This window comes from Dipodomys ordii, unplaced genomic scaffold (assembly GCF_000151885.1).
Source record: "Dipodomys ordii isolate 6190 unplaced genomic scaffold, Dord_2.0 Scaffold62, whole genome shotgun sequence".
In the NCBI taxonomy this organism is placed as follows: domain Eukaryota; kingdom Metazoa; phylum Chordata; class Mammalia; order Rodentia; family Heteromyidae; genus Dipodomys; species Dipodomys ordii.
Window position 1 is genome coordinate 4,691,170 of NW_012267278.1, and position 27,998 is coordinate 4,719,167.

The 27,998-nt window shown below is 40.9% G+C and overlaps 1 protein-coding gene across 1 annotated transcript; it reads left to right on the forward strand.

Annotated features, from left to right (window-relative positions):
* Positions 1-27,969, forward strand: Bves (blood vessel epicardial substance). The gene is made up of 7 exons (XM_013022405.1): positions 1-234; positions 2,067-2,191; positions 6,101-6,288; positions 7,712-7,820; positions 13,803-13,970; positions 15,518-15,659; positions 27,747-27,969. Exons 1-7 carry the CDS (start codon positions 9-11, stop codon positions 27,869-27,871), a joined length of 1,083 nt encoding a protein of 360 aa, XP_012877859.1. The 5' UTR covers positions 1-8; the 3' UTR covers positions 27,872-27,969.
* The last annotated feature ends 29 nt before the right edge of the window (positions 27,970-27,998 follow it).

Below are 27,998 nucleotides of genomic sequence, written 5' to 3' on the forward strand. Positions count from 1 at the left end.
CTTTCGACATGAATTATACAGAGTCTAGCCTGCTGGCAGAACCAACTGTAATAGGTTTTACGTCTGAGTTAGAAAGCGTCACCCCTGTGCCTTCCAATGAGACAACATGTGAAAACTGGAGAGAAATACATCATCTCGTTTTTCATGTAGCGAATATTTGTTTTGCAGTTGGTTTGGTTATTCCAACTACTCTTCACCTTCATATGATACTTCTCAGAGGAATGTTAACCATAGGTAAGACATCTGGGGCTTTAGACAACTTTTTTGAAAATTCGCAACAAATGGGCTTTACATTGGGAGGGCTTCCTATCATGTTTATAGGTAACAAGAAATGTTCAATTTTACTATAACATTAGCAGTTTGTCAAGTTACTTGGAATGGCGGCCTTCCTAAACCATATCTCTCCCTTTTCTATTTAGGATAAAATTAGGTAGGCTTTCATACATTGTGTAGATTTTCTAGATATCAGAAAATCCACTTGTGTAGAAGAGTGTGAATTCTAGAATCAGATTAGTGACTCTAGTCCTGGTTCTGTTATTTACTAACAATGTAACTTGGGTAAATGTTCTCACTTTTCTGCCACCACAGTTTTATCATAGGTCAAACAAAACCAGCTTACTCCTTTACACATAACTGAGTAGATAGATAAATAAATGGGTATAAATAGGGATATAGGTTTTAGAATCTGCCTGGCACAGTAAGCCCTATACAGTCTCAACCATTATTATTTGAGAAGACACGATGTGGCCTGAAAAGCAGCACTGGGAACAAATATATACATACATACACAAGTTTGTATATATTTGTCCTTAGTAACCTTGGCCAGGCAAGCTAATTTGATTCATATCAAAATAATAAAACAATTACAGTTATTTTAGCTTGCGGTACTTGACAGATTATTCCCTGTATTCGATTATTCTCCTGATTATCCATTTATCCAAATGCATTTTTGACACCTATAATGTGTCAAAGATTAAGAAAGGTAGTCTTCATTTTGTCAAAACAGATGGGCAGTGCTAGCATGGGGTGTGGATGTTGTGGAGCAGGAGTGCACGCCGCGCCCAGGGTGATGGAGAAGCAGTAAGCTGAGCAAGAAGGTAGGAGCAAGGTCCCACTGGAGCAGTGACAGTGCATCTGGCTTTTAGAGCAGGATTCTCCATGGGTGAGCCTGTGGTCCTGGCAAAGGGCGCAGAGGGGAAGGCAATTCAGTGCACGAGGGTAAGTGAAGAGCAGCTCTTTGTGCCTAAAGATATATGAATGACAAGAAGAGGCTTCAAGGGCAGATGAAAAGCAGCTTGTGGGGCTCCTGTAGCTGCATGACCTCTAACAATGTGGGAATGTAGAATATCTTATCACAAAGCAAATTCCAATTGTGAATTTTAAGATGGGAGTTTGGGATGTGGAATGGACCACAGAGATTCTCTAGTCCAGTACTTTAGCCTATGAATGAAGAAAGTAAGGCCTAGAAAGTAAAATCTGAGCTTACTCAGAGGCTCCCAAATCATCCAGATAAGTGAAAAAAAAAAAAGCAAATGATTACCATATGTGTACATGCGTGCCAATATATTTGCATCAGTGATAATTTCACTTTAAAAGTATCTAGTTACTTTCATAACATAAAAGTAACCAAGAGAAACAGGATACCTCACATAAGAGAATTTGTATAAAAAAAAATCCAGTACATGAATGGAAAATTCAGGAGGCTAAGTTTACTTTTATTAATGACTTATTTCAGCTGTGTCAGTATGGGGGATTGAATTTGCTTGGCTTTTTTGTTTATGGCTGGCACTCTGCCACTTGAGCCATACCTCTAATTCCATTCTTTTTGTTTTGTTTTTGCTTGTTATTTGGATATAAGGGTCTCACAGGTTTTCCTGCCAGGATTAGCTCTGAACTGTGATAATCAGATCTGAGTCTCCTAAGTAGCTGGGATTATAGGCATGAGCCACAAAATGGAAACCTAAGTGCTATTCAGCTTAGATATTCCTAAAATGCTAGATTTATAAACAGAAGGTAAAGTTAAAGGTGTTTGAACTATGTAACGTGTTAACTTTGTTTTTGACCAGGATGTACCCTTTACATCGTCTGGGCCACACTCTACCGATGTGCCTTGGATATAGTGATCTGGAACTCCGTGTTCCTGGGGATCAACATTTTGCATCTTTCTTATCTTTTGTACAAGAAAAGACCGGTAATTTCTAAAATTATTTAATAAGGAAATGATTTTAAATATAAAAGCTTTTTAAACTACTTTGTTCCAACTTAGAATGATCATCTGGCATCTTTAGTACATAAATGTAACTTCTCTGGAGATTAGACCTTCTATGTATGCAGGTCTGAAATTTGTTCTTCAGATGATATTTGAACAGTTGAAATCATAAGAACATAAAAATTAGGAATAATATTCTTTTTTGAAGTTATATTATTTGATTATTTCTTTGTCAGTCTTCAAGTGTCACTTAGGACTATCTCTGCCTAGTTATAAAATTACTAACTCATAGGCAGCTTCTGTTGATTTTCAGTAGTTCATGCTGTTTTCTTAATGTATTTTGGGGCGGGGGGCGGGTTGTGAGGCCTGGGACCTATCCCGCAGCTCTTCAGCTCGACTATTGCCCTACCACTTGAGCCACAGTGCCACTTCCAGCTTTTTTCTACTTATGTGGTGCTGAAGAATGGAACCCAGGGCCTCATGCATGTGAGGCAATCATTCTACCACTGAGCCACCTTCCCAGCCCCTTCTGAATGTACTTTTTCTTATGTATTTTCCTTTAGCCCAAAATAGATACCTCAGGAAATCACCATTTATGATGGTAGTTACCAAAAACACCACTAACTTTTTATTTTCAGATCTGATCTATCTTGTTATATATTTTGTTGTTCATACCAAGGACAAAAGTATAATAGGTCTGGATATGGTGGTACATATTTATAATCCCAGCACTTAAGAAACGAAGGCAGGAGGATCTCCAATTTGAGGCCAGCCTGGACTACATAGTAAAGGGGAAGTGAAGCTGGGGCTATATGAGAGACTTGTCTCCAAAAGAAGAAGGAGGAGGAGGAGGAGAAGAAGAAAAGGAGAAGGAGGGAAGGAGGGAGAGGAGAAGGAGGGGGAGGAGGAGGAAGGGGGGAGGAAGATGGGGGGCAATCCTAGTTAGAATGGCTATAATCAAGAACTCTAATAACAACAGATGCTGGAGGGGATGTGGCCAGAATGGAACCCTACTGCATTGTTGGTGGGAGTGTAAACTTGTCAACTACATTGGAAAGCTGTATGCAGATTTCTCCACATAGAGTTCCCTATGACCTAGCAATCCCACTTTTGGGCATTTATCCAAATGATCACAAACAAGGTCATACCAAATCTACCAGCACAACCATGTTTTTCACAGCATTATTTACTATAGCTAAGATATAAAACGAACCCAGATGCCCCTTAGTAGATGAATAGATCAAGAAAATGTTGTACATGTATATACACTGGAATTCTATGCCTCCATCAGAAAGAATGACATTGCCCCATTTGTTAGGAAACGGAAAGACTTGGAAAAAGTTATACTAAATGAAGTAAGCCAGGCCCAAAGAAACATAGGTCCCATGGTTTCCCTTATTTGCAATAACTAGTACATGTGTAGGACAAACAGAAAAGGCCAAAAGCTATGTACATATGGCCCTATAAAATGATGTTAAGTGAAATGAACCCAAGAAAGGGACACAAATATCTTTTTTTTCTTTCTTGCTATTGTTTCTAACATATTTATAATGTACCATGTGATTTTTTTGTTTCTTTGTATGTTCCTCCCCCACGGTATAACCCCTATTTCACTGTATTTGTATATACACTCCTCTAATTCAGGGAGGGGAAAGGAAAAAACGAAATGCTTAAATAAGGATATACGCTGACGCATTGTAACAATGAGATGTACAAAACACTATGTTGAAAACTAACTTTACAACTTCGGGGTGGGGAGAGGGAAAAGGGGTAGGGGGAGTAGTTGTGGAGGTGGGAGGGAAGGGATGGTAGGAGGAAAACAAAGGTAACACTGCTCAATAGGAAAGGTACTCATTACCTTGCTCATGTAACTGTAACCCCTATATACAGCATTTTTACAACAAAAAATGTACCAAAAAAAGAAGAAGAATGGGGTGCTAATGGCTCACACCTATAATCCTAGCTCGTCAGCAGACTGAGATCAGAGGATAGAAACCAGCCCAGGCAGGAAAGTCTGTGACATTCATCTCCAATTAATCACATAAAAAGTTGGAAGTGGGGCTGTGGCTCAAATGGTAAGAGTGTTAGCAGGAGAAGAATCAGCAATCTGTCATAAAGGGAAGAGCAAGGAACCTCCAGTGTCTCTTAAAACATCTGCTCAGAAGGGACAAATCACTTCTGCTCCTACTTCCTTGGCCAAACAAGGTCATGACAGGCCTGCAAATGTGGAGAACAGTATAGGTAAGGGTCAGTGTAGGGGTGGGAGTGGTAGCAAGTAATTGGGAACGATAATAAATAATCTAGCACAATTATTATTTTGGCCTCCATTCCTGTGAATGATTGGCACCTTGTAGAAGCTGAGAAAAATCTTTTGATGAACACATGCTTCCAAAGAGAATTAAGAGGGCTTCATGATGAAATTGGGTCTGGAGCTGAGGCTTGAAGGATGCAACTGAATGTGAATGTATGTTACTAGACTTTTCAGATCTTGTTTTCCTTACTGCACTACTTTGGAAAATGTACATGCTGAAAGTAAGGCATATTCATGAATAAATAATTTTAAATGTTAGAATTTTACTCTTCAGTAACTGGAGCTCTGGAATTGGGGAAGTACTACTTCGATTATTGCAATAATGACGACAACAGTTCTTGACTATTGGAACCTTCTAGAACCCCAAAATACAAAGTTCCCTAATTTGCTGTTTTGATTGACACATAAATATGAAAAGCACTTAGTTATCAAGGCTTTTGCTTTGTCTGAGACTATTAACCCATGCTGGATCATCATCCAAAGGAAACATCGGGACAAATAGGGTTATTGCAGCTGTTAGAATGGTATCAGTAGGAGTGGATCTTGTGGCATGTGGGTCTGTAGGTTTGGTAGCATGTCTATCAGAGTTTTCACAGGGACAGAGATCATCACAGTGCAACACAGTGTTCCAGCCTCCCAATTAGTGTAACTTCCAGAGACAGTACTGGGTCCAGATGGTCCTGGGAAAATCTGGCAATAAAGGTGATTAAGCTAGTTTGCTTTTCTGTGCTTCTAGTAACCAGCCTTATATAGTATGGGTCTGGAGTGTGCGTATGTATGTATGTATGTATTTGTGTGTGTGTGTGTGTGTGTGTGTGTGTGTGTGTGTGTGTGCTGGTACTGAAACTTGAGCTCAGGGACACTACCACTTGAGTCACAACTCTACTTCCAGCTTTTTGATGGTTAGTTAGAGATAAGGGTCTCACAGACTTTTCTTTCCAGACTATTTTTGGACTGAGATTCTTAGATCTCAGTCTTCTGAGCAGCTAGGATTACAGGCATGAGACACCAGTGCTTGGCTCACAGTTTATTTTAACTTAGGAAAGACCTGAATTAACGCCTAGGCCATTTTCTTTCCTTAACTTTTTTTGAGAATACTTACATGTGAAGGAATGACTAAAGCTGTGAGTGTTGGATTTCCTATATTGGTGAATTAAATGATAATTACACAGAAATATATCATTTTTGTAAATTTACTTTCACATTGATTCTTATGTTGTATGGTTCCTTCCCTTGCTATGATATTTAGAAGTACTATAATTTGTTATTTGTAGAAGGTTCTTAGGGGAGAAGGTGCAGGTTGTAACAAGACCTAAAACCTCAACAGTGGCCTCGTGGTCAATAGAAAGAAGTATGGTCTATAGTGCTGGTTTTTCCTTGTGCTTTCCAAGATGAGCTTATGCACCCTTTTAGCAAAAGTAGAAACATTCCACTGCTTATTCTCTATGTAAGATGCCATTGACCCAAATTCAGAAGGCTGGTAGTGTGTAGTACAGATTTGTATATTCTCAAGACCAAATTTAGGCCACAGAAGAGAGTGTGTGTGTGTACTAACAGCCTCCCATGTTGCTGCATTTCAGGTCAAGATTGAAAGAGAACTCAGTGGCATCTACCGGCGATTGTTTGAACCACTCAGGGTGCCTCCAGATTTGTTCCGAAGATTAACTGGACAGTTTTGTATGATCCAGACCTTGCGAAAGGGCCAGACATATGCTGCAGAGGATAAGACCTCAGTTGATGACCGTCTGAGTATCCTGCTGAAGGGAAGGTATGGAAGCCAAGCTCCTAGTTTGCTTTCATTCTCCAAACGTCCTCTGAAAAGGAAATGAGTGTAATTCAGTTGTTAATGTTTTTAACCATTTTGACTTTTTTTTCAAACCCTAGTGTCTTTTTTTTCTAACTTACTTTATTGCTTTGGAGGAGATATACAGCAGGGGTACCTTTACTGAGGTCAGGTAATAGTGTATTTCTTTTCACATAGTGTCATCTATTCCCACATTCTCTCCCATTCTCGCCCTTCCAGCTCCACTCACAAGTTACATAGTTCACTTTCATTAATGTCCAGTGTGCTCCACTGCTGTATTTTTTCACCCTTTTTCCTCTGAGTCTGTGCCCGTCCCCCAGATGTGCATGTGAATACATTGTATATAAAGGATACAGTCATCAGAAAAAGAAAAAAAAAACAAATTAAGAAAAAAGTCCTTTGTTTCCATATCTTTGGAGTTTGTTTCAGTATGTATATGATTGTATATACATATGAAGAAGAGGCGCTTGGGTATTACCCCTTTGTGCAAATCATTTTTGACTTTTTATTTGAAGTTAATGAATCCAAAATAATGTAGGATTGAGTTGGGTATTAAGTATGAAGAAGCTATGCATGCCACAGAGGTGATTTGCTTATTTTTGGAATATCACAAAAGTATCATTTCTAGGAATATGAGTATTCTCCAGAGAAAGCCAGCGTGTAATGTGAATATACTTACTATGTTATATGAGGGTCTCACTGTATGGCCTAGGTTGGTCCTAAATAGTTGCCAAGCTTAAGACGTAGTTTTATTAATAGTGTAGCTTTAAGTCTCCTGGTGTAACAAATTGAAATGTCACTCTAGCTGTAAGAGCAATTAGAGTTGTTTGAGAGCTCTGTGCTGGTTCAATAATAGATGCTATTTCTTTTTACTCAGGTTATGTTTGGCTACAAATACTTGTGCCTTAGGAAGTGCTGTTAATTATGTCCTGTTTATTATCTGTGTAATTTTTGTTTTGACAATACTGGTGTTTGAACTCAGGGCCTAATGCTTGATTAAGCAAGCACTTTACCACAGAACCACACCTATTTTGCACTGCTTATTTTGAGGTAGTTGTCTCGCTTCCTGCCCAGTATATGCTTGGACCAAACCTTTCTATTTCTCTTCCCATCATAGCAAAGATGACAGATGTGTGCTATCACATCCAGCTTCCTTCCACAGAGATGGAGTCTTGTAAACTTTTCTCCCCAGGATGTCCTGGATCCACAATTGTACCTATCTAGCCTTCTATATTTCTATAATTATGAGCATGAGCCACCGATACTTTGCCATCTGTGGAATTTTTAATCTACTACAAAATAAAATCCCATAAGATTATGGTGGTTTTAAAGATTAGAATGTTATTTATGAAATATATGCTTATTAAACATTGCTTTCTGTTATCAGAATGAAGGTCTCCTATCGAGGGCATTTTCTGCATAACATTTACCCCTGTGCCTTTATTGATTCTCCTGAGTTTAGATCAACCGCGATGCACAAAGGTGAAAAATTCCAGGTATGTTTTGGCATGAATTTTAAGAAGAGAATAACTACTTGATATCTTATTTGAAATCTGATGAATATTAACAGAAAAGTGACCATGATTTCTTAGAAAAAGAGGTTAGTATATTTTATTTTATTTTTTTCATTTTATTTTATTTTTTTTAATTTTTAATTTTTTATTTATTTTTTATTGTGAAAATACTGTACAGAGGAGTTACAATTACTTGGGCAAGATAATGAGTACATTTCTTTTTTTATAGGGTATGTTGTTTATTTATTTTTTTTTTATTTTATTTGTGAACATACTGTACAGAGGGGTTACAATTACATGGGCAGGATAATGCGTACATTTCTTACCAAGCATTGCAGCCTCCTCCTTTTGTTTACCCTTCACATCCCTTCCCAGCCTTCCCCCTCCCCAAGGTTAGTATATTTTATACATAGCATAATCCTATTTTAAAATTTAAAAATTATATGTGTATGTGTACAAAGGAAGGTCTAGACTTTAGACCTTGTTAACATTGTTGTTTCTAGGTTATGAATTTGCTTGCTTTGTTATTTTCTTTCTGCTTATTTGGATTTCTGTAATTTTTTTCATAGAAAACGTCTCATGTTTTCATTATGAAACAAAAGGACAATGTCACTTGTAGATGATCAGTGTCTCTAAAGCATCATTTGTTAGGGAAAAACAGAAAACTGGCTTTACCATAGAGAATTTATTTTGCTAATCATTGTGGGAAAAATCCAGTCATTTTCATTTTATACTAACTGGAAATGTTTAAGAACAAAAAGACGAAATTATTCCCAGTGGACGCTATTTCAATGTGGAGAATTTGGTGTAATTTTTTCTGTGCTTAAAAAAAATAAATATAAAGAAAAGAAAAAAAAAACTTTCTCCATTTCAAGGCACTTTGTGTTGATTCTTTCTGAAGTATAACTCTTCTCCTCTCCCCCTACTGAATTTGTTATTGATGGGAAAGTAACCGATGATACAGGCAAGAATTTTCTTCCTTGGCCTCTGGATAAACAGGGCGAGAAGGTGGAAATGGAATGGAAGTTGAATCTACTACCTGAAGAAAGAAGACTTGGCAGTGTTTCTTCATGGCAAAATCTTATTTTATAGACTTCCTCCCCCCTTTTTTTGTTTTTATTTTTATGCCAGTCCTAGGTTTGAGAGCTTGGATGCTGTCTCTGAACTTTTTCACTCAACTCTAGCATTCTACCACTTGAACTACTGCTCCTCGGATTTGGCTTTTTGGTGGTTAATAGGAAATAGAGTCTCCTGGGCTTTTTTTTTTCCCCAGGCTGGCTTTGAACCACGACCCTCAGGTCTCAGCCTCCTGAATAGCTAGGATTACAGATCTGAGCCACCAGTACCCAGCTTATTTTATACATTATGAGATGCTATGCACTTGAAATGCCAGAGTCAAGATAAGAGGGGAAATTCAGAGGCATATAGTTTATCTTATTTACAATGATTTCAGTCTTTGCCTCTGGCCTGGCCTGTCTGCTGCCTGGCCTGAATCATGCAGTTTGTTAATATTAGATGCATTTACTAGAAGGTCTCACAAAAGGTCACTGACTATGTGCAATATTCTTCTCATGATGGCTGGGTTTAATATACAGAATGAGAAAGCTAAGGCTAGCTTTTCTGGTTTTCACTGTCACCTTGCTCTTCCAGAGGTCAACTATGCCCTGAGAATTGCATTCTAATTATAACAATGTCTTTAATCACTGCCATCTACAGAGTGAGGGACTGCTACTTCTTTCTTCTCTCCTCCTATCTTCTGACCTCCTTATATATGCTTCTTCCCAAGCCCAAGAGTTACCTGTTCTGTCTGTTCATTTGTGTATAGTAGCACATGGCTTCCTATAGCTCAGTCTCATAAACAGAAGAGACAGGGATTTAGGTTGGGTGGAAACTAAAGCCTTGTTATCAGAACCAAGTCATGACTGAGAGACCAGGCATACAAACAGGTTCCACCTTCTTCATGGGACTTCAAATTTTATTTTATATATAATTATCAAAAAAAATCTTCTACCAGTAGCTTCAGCTGTCTTTCTTCTTAGGGACTGGGGACTCAGTTTTGGTCATTGAGAATTGTTCCTGCTAACTAATGTGAAGTCTCTAAGACTAGAACCAAATTTGAGGTACTGTACGTAACTGGACACAGGACATTTGTTTGTTCTTTGTTCATTCCATTCAGCTTTGCTCTGCACAGAGTCTGGTGTGAATGCAAACTGCATTGGCATCACTGAGCCTGTGCCTCTCCAGTCAGTGTCAGTGTCGTCAGTGTAAAACCTCAAGGGAGGAAGTGCTTTCATTGTTTACAATGACTATCTGCCGGCAGTTACTTAGGAATAAAAGACAGTTGTGCATCTGAGAAAGAATACTATGTACTGGGTCTCTTCTCAAGTGAAAAGCATCTTGTTCTTCCAAGTCAATGCCTACTCCCTAGGCCCATCGTAGAAGACACTTAAAATTATCATTGACATAATGTCATGATATGCATTTTTACCTGCTAATATCATCCTTCTCTAACTCTAGCTGGTTAGGGATCATTCTGAAAAGGAGCCACACCCTTTGACTTTTATTTCTTCGAATTCATTCTCTGGTCAGGATGCCGAAGGAGGAAAGTAGACTTGGCTCCTATCTCTTGAGTGTTGTTCAGGTAGTAATTATAATGATAGCAGACATGGCGACAGAGCAGAGAATACAGATCCTGAACTTGAAGTTCATTCTCCATAGGTGCTTGCAATTGTTTGGTACTTACCAAAGCTGCTGCTTATAAGTGTTTAGAGAATCATGACTACCATTAGAAGATAGGATTTCTGTCTGGTTTCTTCTGTGTATGATTGTTTTAGATCAAATGAGCCATACTGATTTCATGCTTTTCTCTTGTATTCCACATCCTATGGCTGCTTTCCCATAAACAGTAGCATGCCCTGGTGTTTCAAAGCATGAAAATTAGTTTCACTGGCTTTAAGGGAAGAACAATGTCTTGTAGGCTTATGTCCATGCTCTAGTGAAATAAATGAACATTAAGATTTAACTGGGACATAAAGGACATAGAACTTACTATTATGTAAAAGTTTCAGTGAAGCTGGAAAACAATTTAATCTACCAGTTTTCATGGTGTTACATTTTAATGTTCACGAAAACTCAATAAGCACCAGGTGAACAGACCACTTCTAGGACATCCCCATTTACTTCTAGTGAGAAATATTCTACCATGCATGAAATAAAAGAGAAGCAATAAATTCTTTCCTTAGTATCGTCCTGTTGTCAGCTGCTGTTTTGATCCTCATCTGGCAGTTCCCCTAGGCACCTCAGTCCCCCAGGATGGAGCCCACGATTAATTTTCTTATGGCAGGATGTAGAACTGGTTTATATTCAAGTAGGGACTGATCCACTTGGAGCCTTGGCATCATCACAGAAGTTGTGATTTCAAATTATATTTATAACCAAGTTAACAGATGAAAATATCCTCTACCAGTAGCTGCGGTGGTCTTTCTTCTTGGGGGTGGGGAAACTCAATTTTGATGGATGAGAATTGTTCTTCATAACTAATGTGAAGCATCACCAAAATGGAGCTACCACAGCCAGATGGACACTGATTTGTACTTTGCTGATTCACGTCAGCTTTATTCTGCACAGAGCCTGGTTTGGCATTTCATAGTTGGCCAGTGGATACAAACTACATTGGCATCATTGAGCCTGTGTCTTTGTCATTGGAGCCAGTGTGTTGGCTGTTCTTCGAGAAGGGGCTGTCAGTGGGCTGTGCAGCCATCCAGATGGTCCCCTGGCCAGGTTACTTCCCGTGCACTTGTCTTGATGTATATTGGATGAATCGTTGGATTTGGCCTGTTCAGAAAATCTGTTTACAATCAAGAGCTCTCAGGCCACCGGTAATTAACATATGCTTGTGAAGAAGATCTTTGGTGCTTCTCATTTGCCATTTGTCTTTAAAGGATCCACCTCTACGATAGAAGTACAAACATTTAAAAAGTTTGCAAGAACAATAGATGCATATAAAATAAATGACATTATGGCAGCTGTCATCCTAATAGAGATGCTCTACCAATCTCTTCTGTATTTGTTTGCTCATATTTCTATACTTGTTATCAACCTCTTTTGCTAGATGAAAGCTTTGTGGGGATATTTTCTTCTTTTCCCTTCCTTTATTTTGAGACTATGTAACCCAGGCTGGCCTCAAACTTGTGATTCTTTTGCCTCAGCCGCCTGAGTGCTGGGATTACAGATATATGCCACTACACCCAGACAATGGATCTTGATTTTCTTGCTCACCATGATAACCTAGTGTCTTGAATAGTATCTGGCATCAAGTATGTTGAAAGAATTAGTGAAATTCAGTGTCTTATGGAGTCTGAAAGATGCTGGTACATGCAAACATGTTCAGTTTGAGCGATCCCTACTTTTAATATAATAAATAAGCCTGAACTTCTGTTTTGAAGGAATACTGAATTACTTTTTAAAGTAGACAAACCCTATTGATGAAACAAGAGAAAGTTGGAGTTGTCATTTCTATTCTCTTGGTAGACTTAAATCCTCCTTTGTCATCTGACATGTGTTTAATGTTTGTGACTAACAGAGGAGAGAAAGCTCCTTTGGACATATTTGTTCTGAGGCTTGATAAGACCTCGTGTCCATTTCCTAAGCTTTTATTAATCTCCTATGAGGACAGGTGTTGGTTTAGAGTTGAGGATATAAGACAGTGTTTGTCTTCAACAGCTTCTGTGTTCTTTTGTTAACTCTTTCATATCATAAACACAATGAGCAGCACTGTGGCCTAGAATCTAGGCACCAGGCCTGAAGACACTCAGTCCCTGCCATCAGAATGTAGCGATGTGTCAGCAGATGAGTTTGAATATGGTGAAATGAGTATTGTAAGGAAGGAGGAACAGGAGCACTGAGTGCTGGCAAGAGGGCCAGTGTGGGAAGAAGGGTCTCTGGACTTTGCTAAGAGGGCCTGGCCCTTGCTCTAGAGAACATATTTACTGGAGGAATGTGTGGGCTCTGGAGTGTTGTAACAGCACCCTCTTGCTTTCCTGTGTGACACTACTCAAAGAGAGGACATAGCTCCCAGTTCTGAGATAATGGGAGGAGAAAGAGTGTCTCTGGAGCTAGTTTTGAATGTTCACAGGCCCCTCAACACAACAAGCCTAAGTCCTGAAAGTTTTCTTTGTCTCAGTGTATATTTGTGGAGTAACTTTGTCAGGTCTTCCACAGATAATTTGCCTCACAGATCTTTCCTTGCATCTCTGTTCTCCAATTAATTCGGAATAAAGAAATAGGTAATCGTACATCACATGTCCAACTGCAGTATCCATCCAGCATACCACGAGAGTAATAATCAACACGGTGGCTGTCCTTCTGTTCCCAGACTTCAGACAAAAAAAATCTAAATTTACTTGTGTTTAGTCTGCTGATGGATGGATTGTTTTTAAAGATAGTTTTACATTTTTTTTATTATCTTTGAGTAGTTGTACAAAGGGGATCCAGTCCATTGTGTCAGTTTATGAATAAAACGCATCTTGATCAATGTCACCCCTTCTATCATTCTTCCCATCTCCCACAACCCACCTGTCCCCTCATTACCTGGTTCCATTTCCACATGTGTACATTGAATGCTAGGACTCTATTTGTCCACTCATGTATTTGCCATCTCTCCCGTTGCCCTCTCCCCTACTTTTGACTAAACATGTTTCAGCTTCCTGGTATTCATTTTGTTAAACTGTAAGTTAGTCATTTACACCAGTGGAATACTCCCTTGTAAATACATATTTCAGTCCAGTTTAAACATTGTTTTATATGTAGGTACAGAAGCTTGTGTACGTTGGCACTTAACCAATTTGGCATTGTCCTGGTAACATTGACTAAATTATTCTGCTTTTCCCTTCTCCACAAATTACTATAGTACTGTTTCACCCACGTAGATGTATTTTCTTCTTCACATGTTTGTTTCTCTGACAGGTCACCATTGTTGCAGATGATAACTGCAGATACTTATGCTGGTCAAGAGAAAGATTAACTTACTTTCTGGAATCAGAGCCTTTCCTATATGAAATATTTAGGTATCTTATAGGAAAAGACATTACAAATAAACTCTACTCGTTGAATGATCCCACCTTGAATGAAAAGGTAAGTACTTTTCTGAATTAAAATTGATATCTATAGTGAGGTATACTTTTCTTTCCCTAACATGTTTCTTGGAATTTTCACTAAATTGCCATATGTTAAATGCAGAGGGGATGGTTAAAATGGAGAGAACCCTCAGCAAATCATTTGTTGAGAAAAGATATATTTTGTAATTCTCGCGTTTCCCATTATTTGTAAGTAGCAGAGAGGGACCAGCATTTTGGGGGATGAAGAGCTGTCCCTTTTAAGAATCATTGTATTTTCAGAAGAGGATGACAAAGGAATTGGGAGGTTGTAGGGGTGAAGTAGGCAAAGGAAGCAGGGCACTGGGAAGTACAGACAGAAGAAAGGTTGACAAACACCCACCAGCAGAAAGCTGCCAGGTTAGCTTTGTCTTCCAAGGCTTCAGGTCTTCCTGACCAGACCCCTTCCAAGAACCCATAGCTAGTAGAACTTGGTGGACTTCAAGAGCTGCCTAGATCCTCAGTAGCTTGCATTTTGATCTCGGTGTCCCACGTTTGATGAGAAGTAAGTTAAAGTGATTACAGATGAGAACTTGCAAAAACATTGTTTCTGTGTTAGGTAACCATTCTCGAGGAACACAGAGTATGAATGTGTGCTTCCTAAGTCATCTTGTCTAGGCTGTTCATCAAGTTAGGGCTGCAGATATATACATATATACATATACATATATATATATATATATAATCAGTGGTACAGCGCTTGCCTATCCTGCATGTAGCACTGAAAAAAGTCATTTAATAGTTTAAAAATTAAAAAAAAAGAATTTTGCATGGAAGATCAATGGAACAGATTAGAAGACCCCCATGAACAAAATAATCATTATTTCAGACTAATAAACATTACTGAGTATATTGACATTTTAATAAGGTGTTTGTAGTAATAGCTAATAACAAAAATCATGGGTTACATTTATGGAGAACTTTATGTTTAGCAAGTACTCCCTCTCCCCCTTCCCTTCTCCCTCCCCTCCCCCATTTCTTTCTCCCTCTCCCTCTCCCTCCCCCTCTCCTCCCTCTCCCTCTCCCTCCCCCTCTCCCTCTCTCCCTCTCCCTCTCCTTCTTTCTCTCTGAGCTGAATTCAGGGCCTAGGAACTGTTTTTTTGCTCAAGGCTGCCACTCTGTCACTGAAGCCAGAGCTTCACTTTTGGCTTTTTGGTGGTTAATTGAAAATAAGAGTTTCACAGACTTTACTGTCTTTGAACTGGCTGGCTTTGAACCATGATCTTCAGATATACCAACCTCCCAAAGTAGGATTATAGGTATGAACCTCTCCCCTCTCCGCGCCCCCCTCTCTCCCACTAACTTGTTTCAAAGAAATACATGATACATGATTCCCTTGAAATCATACTTACAGGGAATATATGATTTAAGTCCCATAAATCTTAAAACTTTGTTTTGAAACTGGGAGAAAATGAGGGAGGGGGTGAGACTGTTCAAAAAGAAATGTGCTCATGACCTACATATTTATCTGTAACCTCTCTGTACGTCACCTTTACAATTAAAAAAACAACCAGCTTTGCTTTGTAGAAGGCTAAGAAGTTGGAGCACCAGCTCAGCCTGTGCGCACAGATCTCCATGCTGGAGATGAGGAACAGTATGGCCAGCTCCAGCGACGGCGAAGAAGGCCTACAGCAGTTTCTGCGGGGTTCCTCCAGCCTGTCCTCTCTCCGTAAGTCACCCCAGTGTGCCCCTTTTCCACACTCCCAGTGTGCTTTGGGGTGTCAGTGCCAGAGACAAGAGGCAAAGGGATCAGAAAACTAACTTTGCACATACCTATTTGCCAACTTAAAACCTATTTGGTAATAAAAAAAAATCACGTTTTTTCTAACTTTTTCCCCTTGGATTTAGAACTCTTTATATCCCAGAAATTGTTCACTTGTTTTGTCATACACTTTGCTTACGTACTGGTTCACTGAAATGACATAAAAGAGACTGTATAATTTGGTGTGTTTTGGGTAGTGTTATTGTGATTCTAATTGAAATCAAAGTGTAGACCTAGCAATATGTAAAAATGATAGGCAATCCAGGTGCCTGTAATCCTAACTAATCAGGTGGTTGAGATTTCAGGATCATGTTTCCGAGCCAGGCTGGTGGAAAAGTCTGTGAGACTCTTATCTCCAAACCAATATATCTTCTAACCAAAAGGCTAGAAGTAGAGCTAAGACTTAAATAGTAGAATGCTAGCATTGAACACAAAAGTTCAGGGATGACACGTAGGCCATCTGAGTACCCAGGCTCTGAGCCTAAGCCCCAGAATCAGCGCTCACTCACACATACACACACACACACACACACACACACACACACACACATGAAGGAAGGGAGGGAGGGAGGGAGGGAGGAAGGGAAGGGAAAGGGAAAGGGAAAAGGAAAGGGAAAGGGAAGGAAAAGTGGTAAGCAAACAGTTGATGGGTGTTTTACTTCTGGTTGATTGTCTTAATGTGAGTTTGAAGAGTCACAAAGTGACTGGGTAATGGTATATTCCTGATGAGGAAGCTCATCCAACACCCCTAGGAGCTATCTCATTCACACACATATTCCAAGACTCCTATGACTGATTGGAGTCATTTTAGGTAACAGTAATTGCACAGATGTTCAAAATTAGTAAAATGAGAGAAACAAGATTATTTTCAAAATTTAGTTCTTAAAATTAAGAGTATGAGAAGTGAGAACAAATTCATGTAATGCTGAACTAAGGTAAAATTTTCCATTGTATACACTAAGAAGTTTTACCTGTCCAATTGTATTCTAAATCAAAGCAACTTTATTTTCCATGTTAGTGCTGGCACTTGAACTTGGCCTTTCCTCTCTCACAACTGGTGATGTATCACTTGAGCCATGCTTCCAATCTGGTATTTTGTTTGTTAATTGAAGGTAGAGTCTCACAGACTTTTCTACTAAGGCTGGCTTTGAACTGCAATCCTTAGATCTCAGCCTCCTGAGAAGTTAGGAGAAGTTAGGCATGAGCTATCAGCACTTAGTTCGAAGCAACTTTTAAATTCCTTCTTCTTCTTTTTTTTTTTTTTTGTTGTTGGTTGTGGGGGGCTGACCTCTGGGCCTGAGCACTGTCCCTCAGCACTTGAGCTCAAGGCTAATGCCCTACCACTTGAGCCACAGCTCCACTTCTGGCTTTTTTCTGCTTATGTGGTATTGAGAAATCAAACCCAGGGCCTCAAGCATGCGAGGCAAGTACTCTACCACTGAGTCAACTTCCTAGCCCTGAAGCAACTTTTTAAAAATTCCAAGCACTCATTTGACAATCCATTTTATGTAAATAATCTTGCAGTTTTGATTACTTCAGATAAATGGATTGATGATTCTAAGTGGTGTTATCAGGAAAGGTTAGAATTTACAAGATCATATAATTGTTTTGCAGGGGAATCAAAATATCACCTTTTCCCTTTTAGGGTCTTCTTTCAGCTAGGACTGACAATTAAATTGACATAAGACAGATAAACAGGAGAAAAGCATATACATTTAATATGTTTTACATAGCATGGGAACTTTCATACGAAAATGACTCAAAGAAGAGTTAGGATCAAGCACATGTATAGAGTTGGATAGAAAATGGAAAAAAACAAATTATGTAGGAAGACTTAAAGATACAAATTATTTAAAGAAGGTCTGCACAGAATTTTCTGTCTCAACTTCCTGTTCTTGATAAGAATGCTGTTTTTATTCCAGAATAGTCTTTTACCTGGGAATTTCATCTTCTGTCTGCAAGAAACAGGTCAGAGTAATCTTCTTGCACCTGCTGTTTTTGGAAGTGCCTTTAACTTAGAATAGTCAGTATGTCATAATGGCATATTTTTATCCCTTTTAGATGTAAACTTTCAAAGCCATATCTAGATGTAAGAATGTGTTATGGACCTAGTGGGGATTTTATAGGAAGAACCCATGGGAAATTGGAAATGGTTGTATTTTATTCCCCACTCCTCAACCTAACTAAAGGAGCAGTTGTCAGGGCGGCTGCTGTTGTTGTGACATAGGGAAGACATCCATTTCAAGGTTCATACGACTGGGTGTGGTGGTTCGAGCCTGGAATCCTAGCTACTTGGGAGGGTGGCTATCAGGCGATGGTGGTTCAAAGTCAGCCCTGGTGTGTCTGTCATCCCTTGCACTGTGTGGGAGTGTAAGTAAGGGATTAGAGCCCAGGTTGTTGCAGTCATAAGTTGAGAACCTATCTCAAAAATAACAAATGCACAAGAGGCTGGAGGAATGGTTCAAGTGGTTGAGTGCCTGTCTAGTAAGCATGATGTGCTGAGTTTGAGCTCTGATACCTCCAAAACAACAATAAATAACTGTCTATGCCACTCCCATGTTCTCCAGGGCCAGTGCAGTCATTTGAACATTGTTTAATTCTCCTGCTTGTGAGAGGGAGAGAGTGGGTGAGTGGACAGTCACCCAGTCCACCTCAGTGACCATGATTGTACTTTAGAAATGAGGAAATTGGGAATGTGAGCTACTTATTCCCTTGTTTCAGTTGCACAGCAGTGGATGCTGTGATACAGACCTAGGATCTTATTTGATTGTAAAACTCGTGTTTGAAAGACTTGATTTATATCAGTGGGCATAGAAGTCAAACTGTGATGCTGAGTTTTTGAGAGAGACAGTGACGGAGACAGAGACATAGACACAGATAGACAGGCAGAGACAGTAACAGAGACTTGGAGGTTGATGTATTGCAAGTCAACTGACAAGGAGACAGGAGACAAGCTCAAGTCTGTCTCCCATTTAACCTTCTACTGAAACAATGGAAACAGCCAGGATAAGGGGAAGTAGAGAGCTGGTGGCTTGTCACTGTGGTAGGATAATCCACATGCTGTAGGCTGGAGCAGGAAAAGTGTAGCATCTGTTGCTAGCCTCTTGGCTTCTAATCTAGATCTGTGGGGCTCTGGTTTTGGTCCTCCTGGGTAAGTTCTGGTTCCACTAAGCTGTCAGGTGATTGTAGGATGGGGCCTACTGCCCCTGACTCCTGAAAAACAGCTACATGGCTTTTAGGAACAAGGAAGTGATAGTTCTTTTATGACTCAGTTCGAAATTGCTCTTGTGTTTTAAAAAGAAAAAAAAAGGTTCAGATAACATATGACTGGTGCTTTATGAGTTACAGGTCATTTCCACACCCATTCTGTGTTTGATCTTGACAACTCTGGGAGCTAGTCAGAGCATCTGCTATTTTTCCAGCAGCACATGGAGAGGCATGCAGTGGATATGTTCCCAAAGTCTGTTTTAATGTAGGAGTTTCTCCGGTGTGTGTGTGTGTGTGTGTGTGTGTGTGTGTGTGTGTGTGTGTGTGTGTGTGTGTGTGTGTGTGTGTGTGTGTGGAGGCTGGGTTGTTTCTACATTTTGCTTTCATTGTTTTGTCCTATAGAATATTGCTAATTAAATATACATGAGAATCACCTGGAATCTTGTTAAAGGTCATGTGACACAGCAGGTATGGAGTGGGGCTTAGAAGTTCACCTGGTAGCAGGTCCCAGTTGGTGCCCATATGGTTGGCCTGTGAATACACTGATTGGCTGTAGAATTCCTGGGCTCTGGAATCCTGAGTGCATCCCATGCAGTTGATGCTGCGCAGTATGCTTGTGCCTCTGCTCAGCTGCTGCTTGGGCTAGGACTCCAGTGACGGACAAGGACAGACAGTACAGAAAATAAGGCACAGGCTACTGCACCACATTACACAGCAGAAGTGCAGATAAACAGAAACGCAGTTCACGGAAAGGTGAAGGGAAACTTCAAGTGAACTGCTTCAATGGAGTGACGGCCACTCCCACTTCTTATACTTGGCTCTATTTTTACACATGTCACAGTGCCAGCTCCTCAGCAGATCTCTGTACTCTCTGCCACACACACTCAGTGTTCCATTCCAACTGTCACTTAAAGGAAAAAAAGGGGGGGGGGAAGGAAAAAGAAAAGGCAATGAAATCGCTGGAGGAAAATTCAGTCCTTTATTTAATAGCTCAGACTCCATGAACTCTTCACTCCCCTTGGTTTGCTCCCGGCCTTCATGTGTTTCACGTGTGATTGTGAGATAGGAAGAGAGGGGCCAAGATGGCCAAGATGTGTATGAAGGATTAACGTCATCACACACACTTAAGATTGCTTCTTTCCTTACAAGGTTTTAGCCCATATATGTGATGTCTGTCTGTCCCACTGTCTGTCTCTCTGTCTCTCACCCACATACACACACTCACACAGATGGATTTACTTGACAGTTCTAATCACTAATAAGTGTTGCCCAGCAAGGCGTTGCCGTGGCAACAGCAAAGCAAATTACATTTCCTTGAAAGTTGCAGGAGGTTAGTTAATTGAGGTTAAGTAACCTGTTTGGGTTTGTTTTTGTTTCTCCCAAACATGAAACAACATAGGCAATGTAGTCAGTTGGAATTCATCATGGATACAGTTTAGTAGTCCAAACCATGCTTATAGTTCATGAAATAATTTAATCTATGATGTTTGTTAAAGATACTATGAAATATTTAGAGAAATAGAAATGTTTCTGTATGTATGTTTAATGTAAGGGAGGTCCTCTGGACAATTCCTTGTGGCCTATTTGTACAAAGATGCTTAAATTGGCTATCTGGTTAGTAGTCTACTCTGTAAATACTGGCAGCATGTCTGACATAAGGATTTTCTCTCAGATCTCTTATGTGTTTATTTACCTAGAAAGATACACAATGTTACCACATACGTAGTTTTTATATTTGTTTTTATGAAATAATCTGCTTAGTTCAATTTGTATTTCATTCCACAGTGGACATCTGCAGACTTGAAAACAGCAAACGTTGCATAAGTTGTACAGAAATGTAGAAAGGAGGTGTGATCGGGTAGCCAGTGTATGGCAGAAGAGCCCAGGAGCTGTTCTTGGATCCACCAAACAGACTAGGGAAAAGCAATGTCCCCCTTGTATCCATACCAGATACAAGGCTCTGGGTTTCTAGTACTTGAAGCTTAGGGAGATTCATCAACCTCAGGCATTTGACTAGCCTTGAAACAAAGAAGTATTGAATGTATTGTGAGTCTTTACTTTGTTTTCCTGTTCTGCTCCAGTGATCCACATCTGTGTGAGCATAAAATAATTTGGGGAAATTCAAGCTCACCCATTACAGCTGACACACCCTGACCATATTTGAGTGTGTTGTCAGACTGCCATCTTGGAGCCTACCTCCTCTCTCCTCCTGTTTCTCTATATAGACAGAAGAGGGGCTGCGGGACTTCTGCTATTCCTTACCTGCTCTCATGGGGTGCTGTAAGGCCCCCCATGAGAAAACGATCTGAGAATGATGTAGTGTTCTGCAGAAAAACCTCTTCCTGGGAAGCAATTATTTATACCAACCTCACATCCACCCTAGTTTTGTATGCTTTGCTGGAGTTCCTCATTGCTGGTGCTCAGTCCATTTGATGGAAAATTAGGTGCAAAGGCCAAAACAATTCTTTAGCATTCTTGTTCTGAAAGTTTCAATTAAAGCTGGGCATACACCTGTAACTACAGCATTACGGAAACAGCCAGCTAGTGGTACACATTGAGATCCTGTCTTAATATTAAAAGAAGGAAAGAAGAAAGAAAGGAAAGACTGGTTCATTTCAAACTCAGTTTCTTCAATTGAAAAAGGAAATCTTACAGAGCTGGTAATGTAGTTCAGTAATGAAACACTTGCACTACCATATACAAGGCTCTGGGTTTCTAGTACTTGAAAAAAGAAGAAAATCACAATTTAGGCAAAGGCAGGAATGATAACTCCTTTTAGCAAAGAAGCCATTAAATTCTTCCCTAACCCCATTCATCAAATTAAAATTCTAATCCCTTGTAGTTTTTTAATTACTTGCTAAAGCAATTGGCCAGATGGTTAAATATATAAAAATAATAACGCTTTGAAAGGAAAGAAGAAAATGTCATTAAAGTTAACAAGAGAGATGGAAAGAAAATCTTAGAACTTCCTATGAGTTAGATTACAGAAGTATTGCAGTTTTCTCAGGGTGTTTGTTAAGCCAAGAGAGAGGTCCCATGACAAACTTTACATTATGCGGATTTACTTACTTGCGATTCAAGTCGTTGCTTACTCACCCTTGAAGCAGGTATGACCTTCACTTTGGATTTAAGAAAAACCAACACATCTGTTTACTTTTACTTCCTAGGAGAGGCACTCAGGTCCCATGTAATTAGAAGCATAGAGAAACAGGAATAAGCTTAATAGGGCCAGAATTCTCATACAGGAAGCATCTTTTCCCTCCTCTCTACAACAAAATAGTGATGGATAGTCACATTTGATCTTTCTGGTTCATGTATAAAAAAAGTCTTGTATGGCTCTTTAACACCAGACTTCAGAGTCTACTGGGTACCTGAGCCTGGTCTCCTTGGGGCTCTGGATCTAGTTGGCACTGCAAGGATCCTCAAGGTCACACAGAGGGACCTGTGTCCTCCTCTGTAGGAGCCAGCGCTAGCACTGTCTGCGCCGGGCTGATGAGAGGCCAGGCAGACTTCTCCCAGTCCCGTTGCAGGGCTCACAGTTCTGTCTTTCCCAGCACTGTTACAAGCAGAGGTGTTGCTGTTTGGCTTAGGGATCTTACTCCCCAAGTCTCAGTCTTCTTGTTCAAAGGCTGGTTTTTGAGTCTGAGAATTTCTTTTTGTCCCTCAGAAGTTCAGCCTGGTGCTATAGTTCCACCTCTTCCTAAGCAGACTAAGAATGTGACATATGTTTAGGGTTAAGTGCTGTTCTGCTGCCTGTACTTTCTCTGTGTACTGTATCTATACAGATGGATGTGCAGATCCTTTTCCCTGAGGACTTTTTATAAACCACAGGTGTACAATGAAATAGCTCCCAGTCACCAATGACTCTTGACATAACTGCTTAACAATTTCACACCTGGTCAGTTCCGAGTACCTTTTGGTCTGAGACCACTTCATATTGTTCAATAGTGTGTGCATATTGGTAGCCAGAACTCAGCATGTTAAAGGTGGTTATAACTCCTAATAAAAAATTACTATTATGATGTCTTCCTGATCATGATACATACTACATGATGTAGTTACTGCTTTGTCTCCTAACTGTCAAAATGGTGGTCATAAAAAGAAAGATTATGTTGCTGGAAATGTTATAGATATGGAATTACTTGGAATTTCCCTAGAATCTGTGGTCAATGAAAGGTAAAGCATTACACAGATGCCATGACCTCATGCAATGTCCTTGAAGGACTCAGTTAACTAAAGTTAAACTCTATTGCTTCCTCTTATGCTTCTACATCTACATTAGGTACCTAGGCCTTCTGGGTAAATTTCTAGTGATGTTTCAGTACATAAAATGAGTAAGATCCAGGCAGACTTGTAGAAAGAATAAATTAATGCTCAACTTGGGAAGTGTAAGATAGTTTCCTTGAAATATGATAGTCCTTCATTTTGTTTTGGTTCAGACTCCAAATTGGTTTTGAATTTATTAGGGCCCAAAGAAATAATTTCCAGCTCTATCCTGACTAGCTCTGAGTGTTTCCCTCTGGAAATGAAGAGGTCTGGTTGGTTGGAGGGGTCAGATGAATTCATTGCTCCTTAAAGCCAGTTTCTTTGTTGGACCTGACAGTTCTAGGTTCCTGGGCTGGACTATGATCCTGTCCTGTTTCTGACAGTGAACACCATCATAAGAGGCAGTGTGATCTCAGTGTGACAGGAGCGGCTCCTCTCTGTGGATTTGATGTCTAGCAAGGGGCCAGGGAGCCAGCAGGTACCGTACAGCTTCTGGAGGTGGTGCCAGGCCTGTCCTCACCTCTGCTGTGTGCTGCCATGGTGGAGGAGGAGCAATGAGGAGTGTGGGGGTGAGCACCCGGACCTGTGAAACTTGTAAACTCCACCCTAGCCACAAGCCTGAGACTCAGTCTTTTGTACAAAAGGTAAATCTTGCCGGACTGTTAGGATCACTGGGCTTATCCCTTCCAGGATTTCTGTCTGCCTAGCTCATTCCCTGGTGAGGAATGACAACATCTCTCTCCGGTTGTCCTTTAGCCTGTGAGTATAAAGTAGAAATATTGGCATGGACATGGTGAGAATGAATTTCTCTGGGAAGCATTTTGAATTCCTGAGAAGTGAGATTGAGTTAGAAACCAGATTGGATCCATTTTTATTTCCCCCAGCATTGATCCTAGCAGCTAGCCCAGTAGCTGTTCACTGACTCTTCACTGCTAGGCCAAAAAGGTTTTCAAAGGTAATTTACTATTAAATAGCCTTATTGATGTTCCCTGGGAGGAGAGAGAGCTCTTGGGCATTCAATAAGCAGCATCTAACCTGCCAATTACATAGAAGTAAGGGAAAGCATGCAGCCCATTTCCTGACCCTGCCTTCCCCGCCCCCCATCCCACTGGACATTGATAGACAATGTCTGTCACAAACTGTTTCTAGGCTTCAAATCCTGGCCTGATAGGGATGATGCAGAAGAGAGTGATAACAGTCTTTCTTCCAAATGGCCCTGAGATCTGCCTGCTCTAGAGGAAGGCCAATGGAGCACCACCCTTATGCACGGGATTGACCTGTCCTGGATTAAAGGTGGTGGTTGTTGTGTTTGTTTCCCACACATTCAATATCAGCTTCTGACATTCCTCATGTGGTGGTCAAAGGATGGATCTTTCCTGATCACCATGCATTTAAGTAATTACAAAGGTTGTGTGTTTGTGTGTGTGTGTGTGTGTGTGTGTAAGTTCTGAAGCACTGCAGGATAAAAGAGGCCCTGCTCACAGCCTTGCTTCCAGTAGGGGAGAAGTGCCAGTACTGTGACCCCAGTGTGATGTAGAATTGAGGTGATGAGGAACGATTGCGCATGAAGATCCCCACCTTGAGGAACAGATAGGAATTTGGTAGGTAGGGATGGAGAACAAAGCGATAGTGAGGCAAAGGCTGGGTTGGGTTTGGAGAGCAAGCAGTAAGTTTGGTTTTGGAAAGAGGGGGTAGGGTGGGCTTAGCCAGAAGGGGAGGGAGCTGTGCCTTGGGAGAGCCCTGGATGTTCCCTGAAGGGCTATGAGTACTTCTTATACTTTTCATGTTATATGGTAAGCACACCTGTTCCCCCCGCTCCCCAGGCAATATTTAGGAACTGAATAAACTTCCTCACAGACAAGTGGAACATTATTTTTCCTAACTATCCAGTTTGTTGAACATACAACTGAAACTTGCCTATTTTCATTCTTAAAAAAAATGCAGAAATGGGGGCTGGGAAGGTGGCTCAGTGGCAGAGTGCTTGCCTCACATGCATGAGGCCCCGGGTTTGATTCTTCAGCACCACATAAACAGAAAAGGCCAGAAGTGGCACTGTGGCTCAAGTGGTAGAGCACTCGCCTTGAAGAGCTGAGGGACAGTGCCCAGGTCCAGAGATCAAGCCCCATGACTGACAAAATATAATGCAGAAATAGACAAGATAGTTGAAGGAGTCAGAGGCCATCTGGGTTCCAATGAGTGATCAGGGCCTTTCACCCTGATCAGATAGGTATAAAAACTGCAAATCCATTAGTCCCTATCCTCATCGAAAATAGGCAGGGTATATTCCTGTTCTGTGTATTATACCGATATGAGTAAATGCTATATATAATTGATTTGGCTTAATGCTCCTAGACATGCCATCCTGTTTGTCCTGAGGGATTTGTCTGATCACAGATACTCAGCCTGAGTTAATATTTTATGAGGTCCAATCACAACTGGAGTCTAGAAATGCGAAGGAAGCTGTGGCTATTGAGGACAGTTTATTTTTATTGTGAAAATACTGTAGACAGGGGTTACAATTACATGGGTAAGATAATGAGCACATTTCTTACCATGCATTGTAGCCTCCTGTTTTGTTTCCCCTTCCCGTCCCTTCCCATCCTCCCCGCCCCCCCCCCCCCCCCCCCCCCCCCACCAAAGTTGTAAAGTATTGAGGACAGTTTTACAGCACTGGGGACAGCTCAGATCAGAGCACAAATCCCCATTTGTACTGTATCAGCACAAGTCCCACTTCCTGAATCAACTAGTACTATGGATTGTGATGAATTTTGACAGCTCTTTCTCATTATTTAGAACCTTGCCCTCCCCAAGCCATATTCATGTTGGATTCTTAAAAACTTTTATGAAGTTATTATTCCAGCCCTAAAAACTATGTAACTATTAAGTCATTTAAGCCTCATAATAAGCAACTGAGGTGGTTAGATAGGTTTTGTATTGTTTTCAGAGCCTAGGGCCTGGACCCTGGGCCTGGGAGCTGTCCCTGAGCTAGCACTCTACCATTTGCTACACCTCTACTTTTTCTGAGATTAATTGGAGATAAGAGTCTCATGGACTTTCCTTCCCTGGCTGGCTTTGAACTGGGATTCTCAGAGCTCAGCCTCCTGAGTAGCTAGGACTACAGGTCTGAGCCACTGGGTCCCGGCTTGGTAGGTAGATTTTTGCTATTCCGTCTTCACCAGTAAGGAAATGGAGGCCGCGTAAGTGAAGTCACTGCCCACAGTCTCACAGATAGGAAGCAACAGAGCAGAGAGCCAAACCCTGGAAATGCGCCTCGAGCCTCTGGTCTTCAGTAGGATGCATATTCCTCTTCCTCACTCATTCCTGGGCAGAGAAGGGACTGAGTTGGGATTGTCTTGTCCTCACCACTGTTAGAGCCTTTCTCCAGCACTGCTGCCTGTGACATACAGGTGGCCCTGGCTCCTCCTCACAGATGACAGTGGTCTGCTGCTGACTCTTGCCAGCAAATGAGAGCCGATCTTGACAAATTTCCACCATCATCTTGTAGCCATGTAGCCATCTGCTTCCTATGTAGGATTCTTTTTTTGGGTCTGGTCTTGGGGCCTGAACTCTGGGCCTGGGCGCTGTCCCTCAGCTCAAGGCTAGCGCTCTACCACTTGAGCCACAGCGCCACTTGCAGCTTTTTTTCTTTTTTCTTTTGTGGTGCTGAGGAATCGAACCCAGGTCCTCAGGCATGCAAGGCAAGCGCTCTACCACTGAGCCACCTTCCCAGCCCCCTATGTAGGATTCTTATGCTTGCTTTCCTTGTCACCAAGTACATAGAGTTAATATAGGTTTGATTCATTGTCCTCTTGCCATCTACCTCATATGTGGCCAGAGTTGATCATTTTCTGACTAACTCAATGCCACTCACTTTGTGTTTGGAGAGTAAGGATGCAGCCAGATGCAGGTGAGGGTGGAGCAGACAGACACACTCACAGGTGGATTCTGGTGTGGAAGGGGACTAGTGCTGTGCAGGGGGCTCTTGTATTCATGTGATCTGCTCAGTAGGTACCTTGAGAGATGTATTTATAATAACTTCTGACTTTCAGGCAGTCTCTTCCTCATCAAGCATAGTGTTTGTTATACAGTAGATGCTCTGCAGCATGAATGAGTTCCTGACTGAATTTCCAAGTTCTTTTGGTAAATGGCATCTCCAAGGGCCCTGTAGATGTTCTTTCCCCTGCTGTTATGGGGGTTGTAGTTCCTCCATCTGGCACTTCCTTCCTGGATGGCTGGATAGTTTCTCTCTCTCTCTCTCTCTCTCTTTCTCTCTCTCTCTCTCTCTCCCTCCCTCCCTCCCTTCTACATTAACTCAGACTGTGGCTGTGGCTGGTATTCAAGATTGGGTTAAGTGCCACAGATTTGGCTTCTTTGTGGAAACTGACAGTTAAATCAACTTTCAAGAGCCTAACTATACAGGCCCAGGGTTTTATTTTCTCATTGGGATGAACAGTTCCCGTATCACACCAATATTCAGCAGGTTGATCATGCAGCAGTTTTCTTTTCTGTGTGTTTTTGCAGCCTTGTCCTCGCCAAACCAGCGAGCTTCTGCCAAGATGAAGCCCATTGAGGAAGGGGTGGAAGATGATGATGAGGTATTTGAACCAGTGTCTCTAAAGACACTTCAAGCCCATCAGCTGCCTTGATCAGAATTGAAGCTGTCAAGCTGGAAGTTATCCTGAAGAGATCCTGAGAAATACCAGCCCTGTTTCATGACTTCGTTATTCTACTTCAGTGCATTCAGGCCAGCAGAATTTAGGGCAGGCAAGGAAG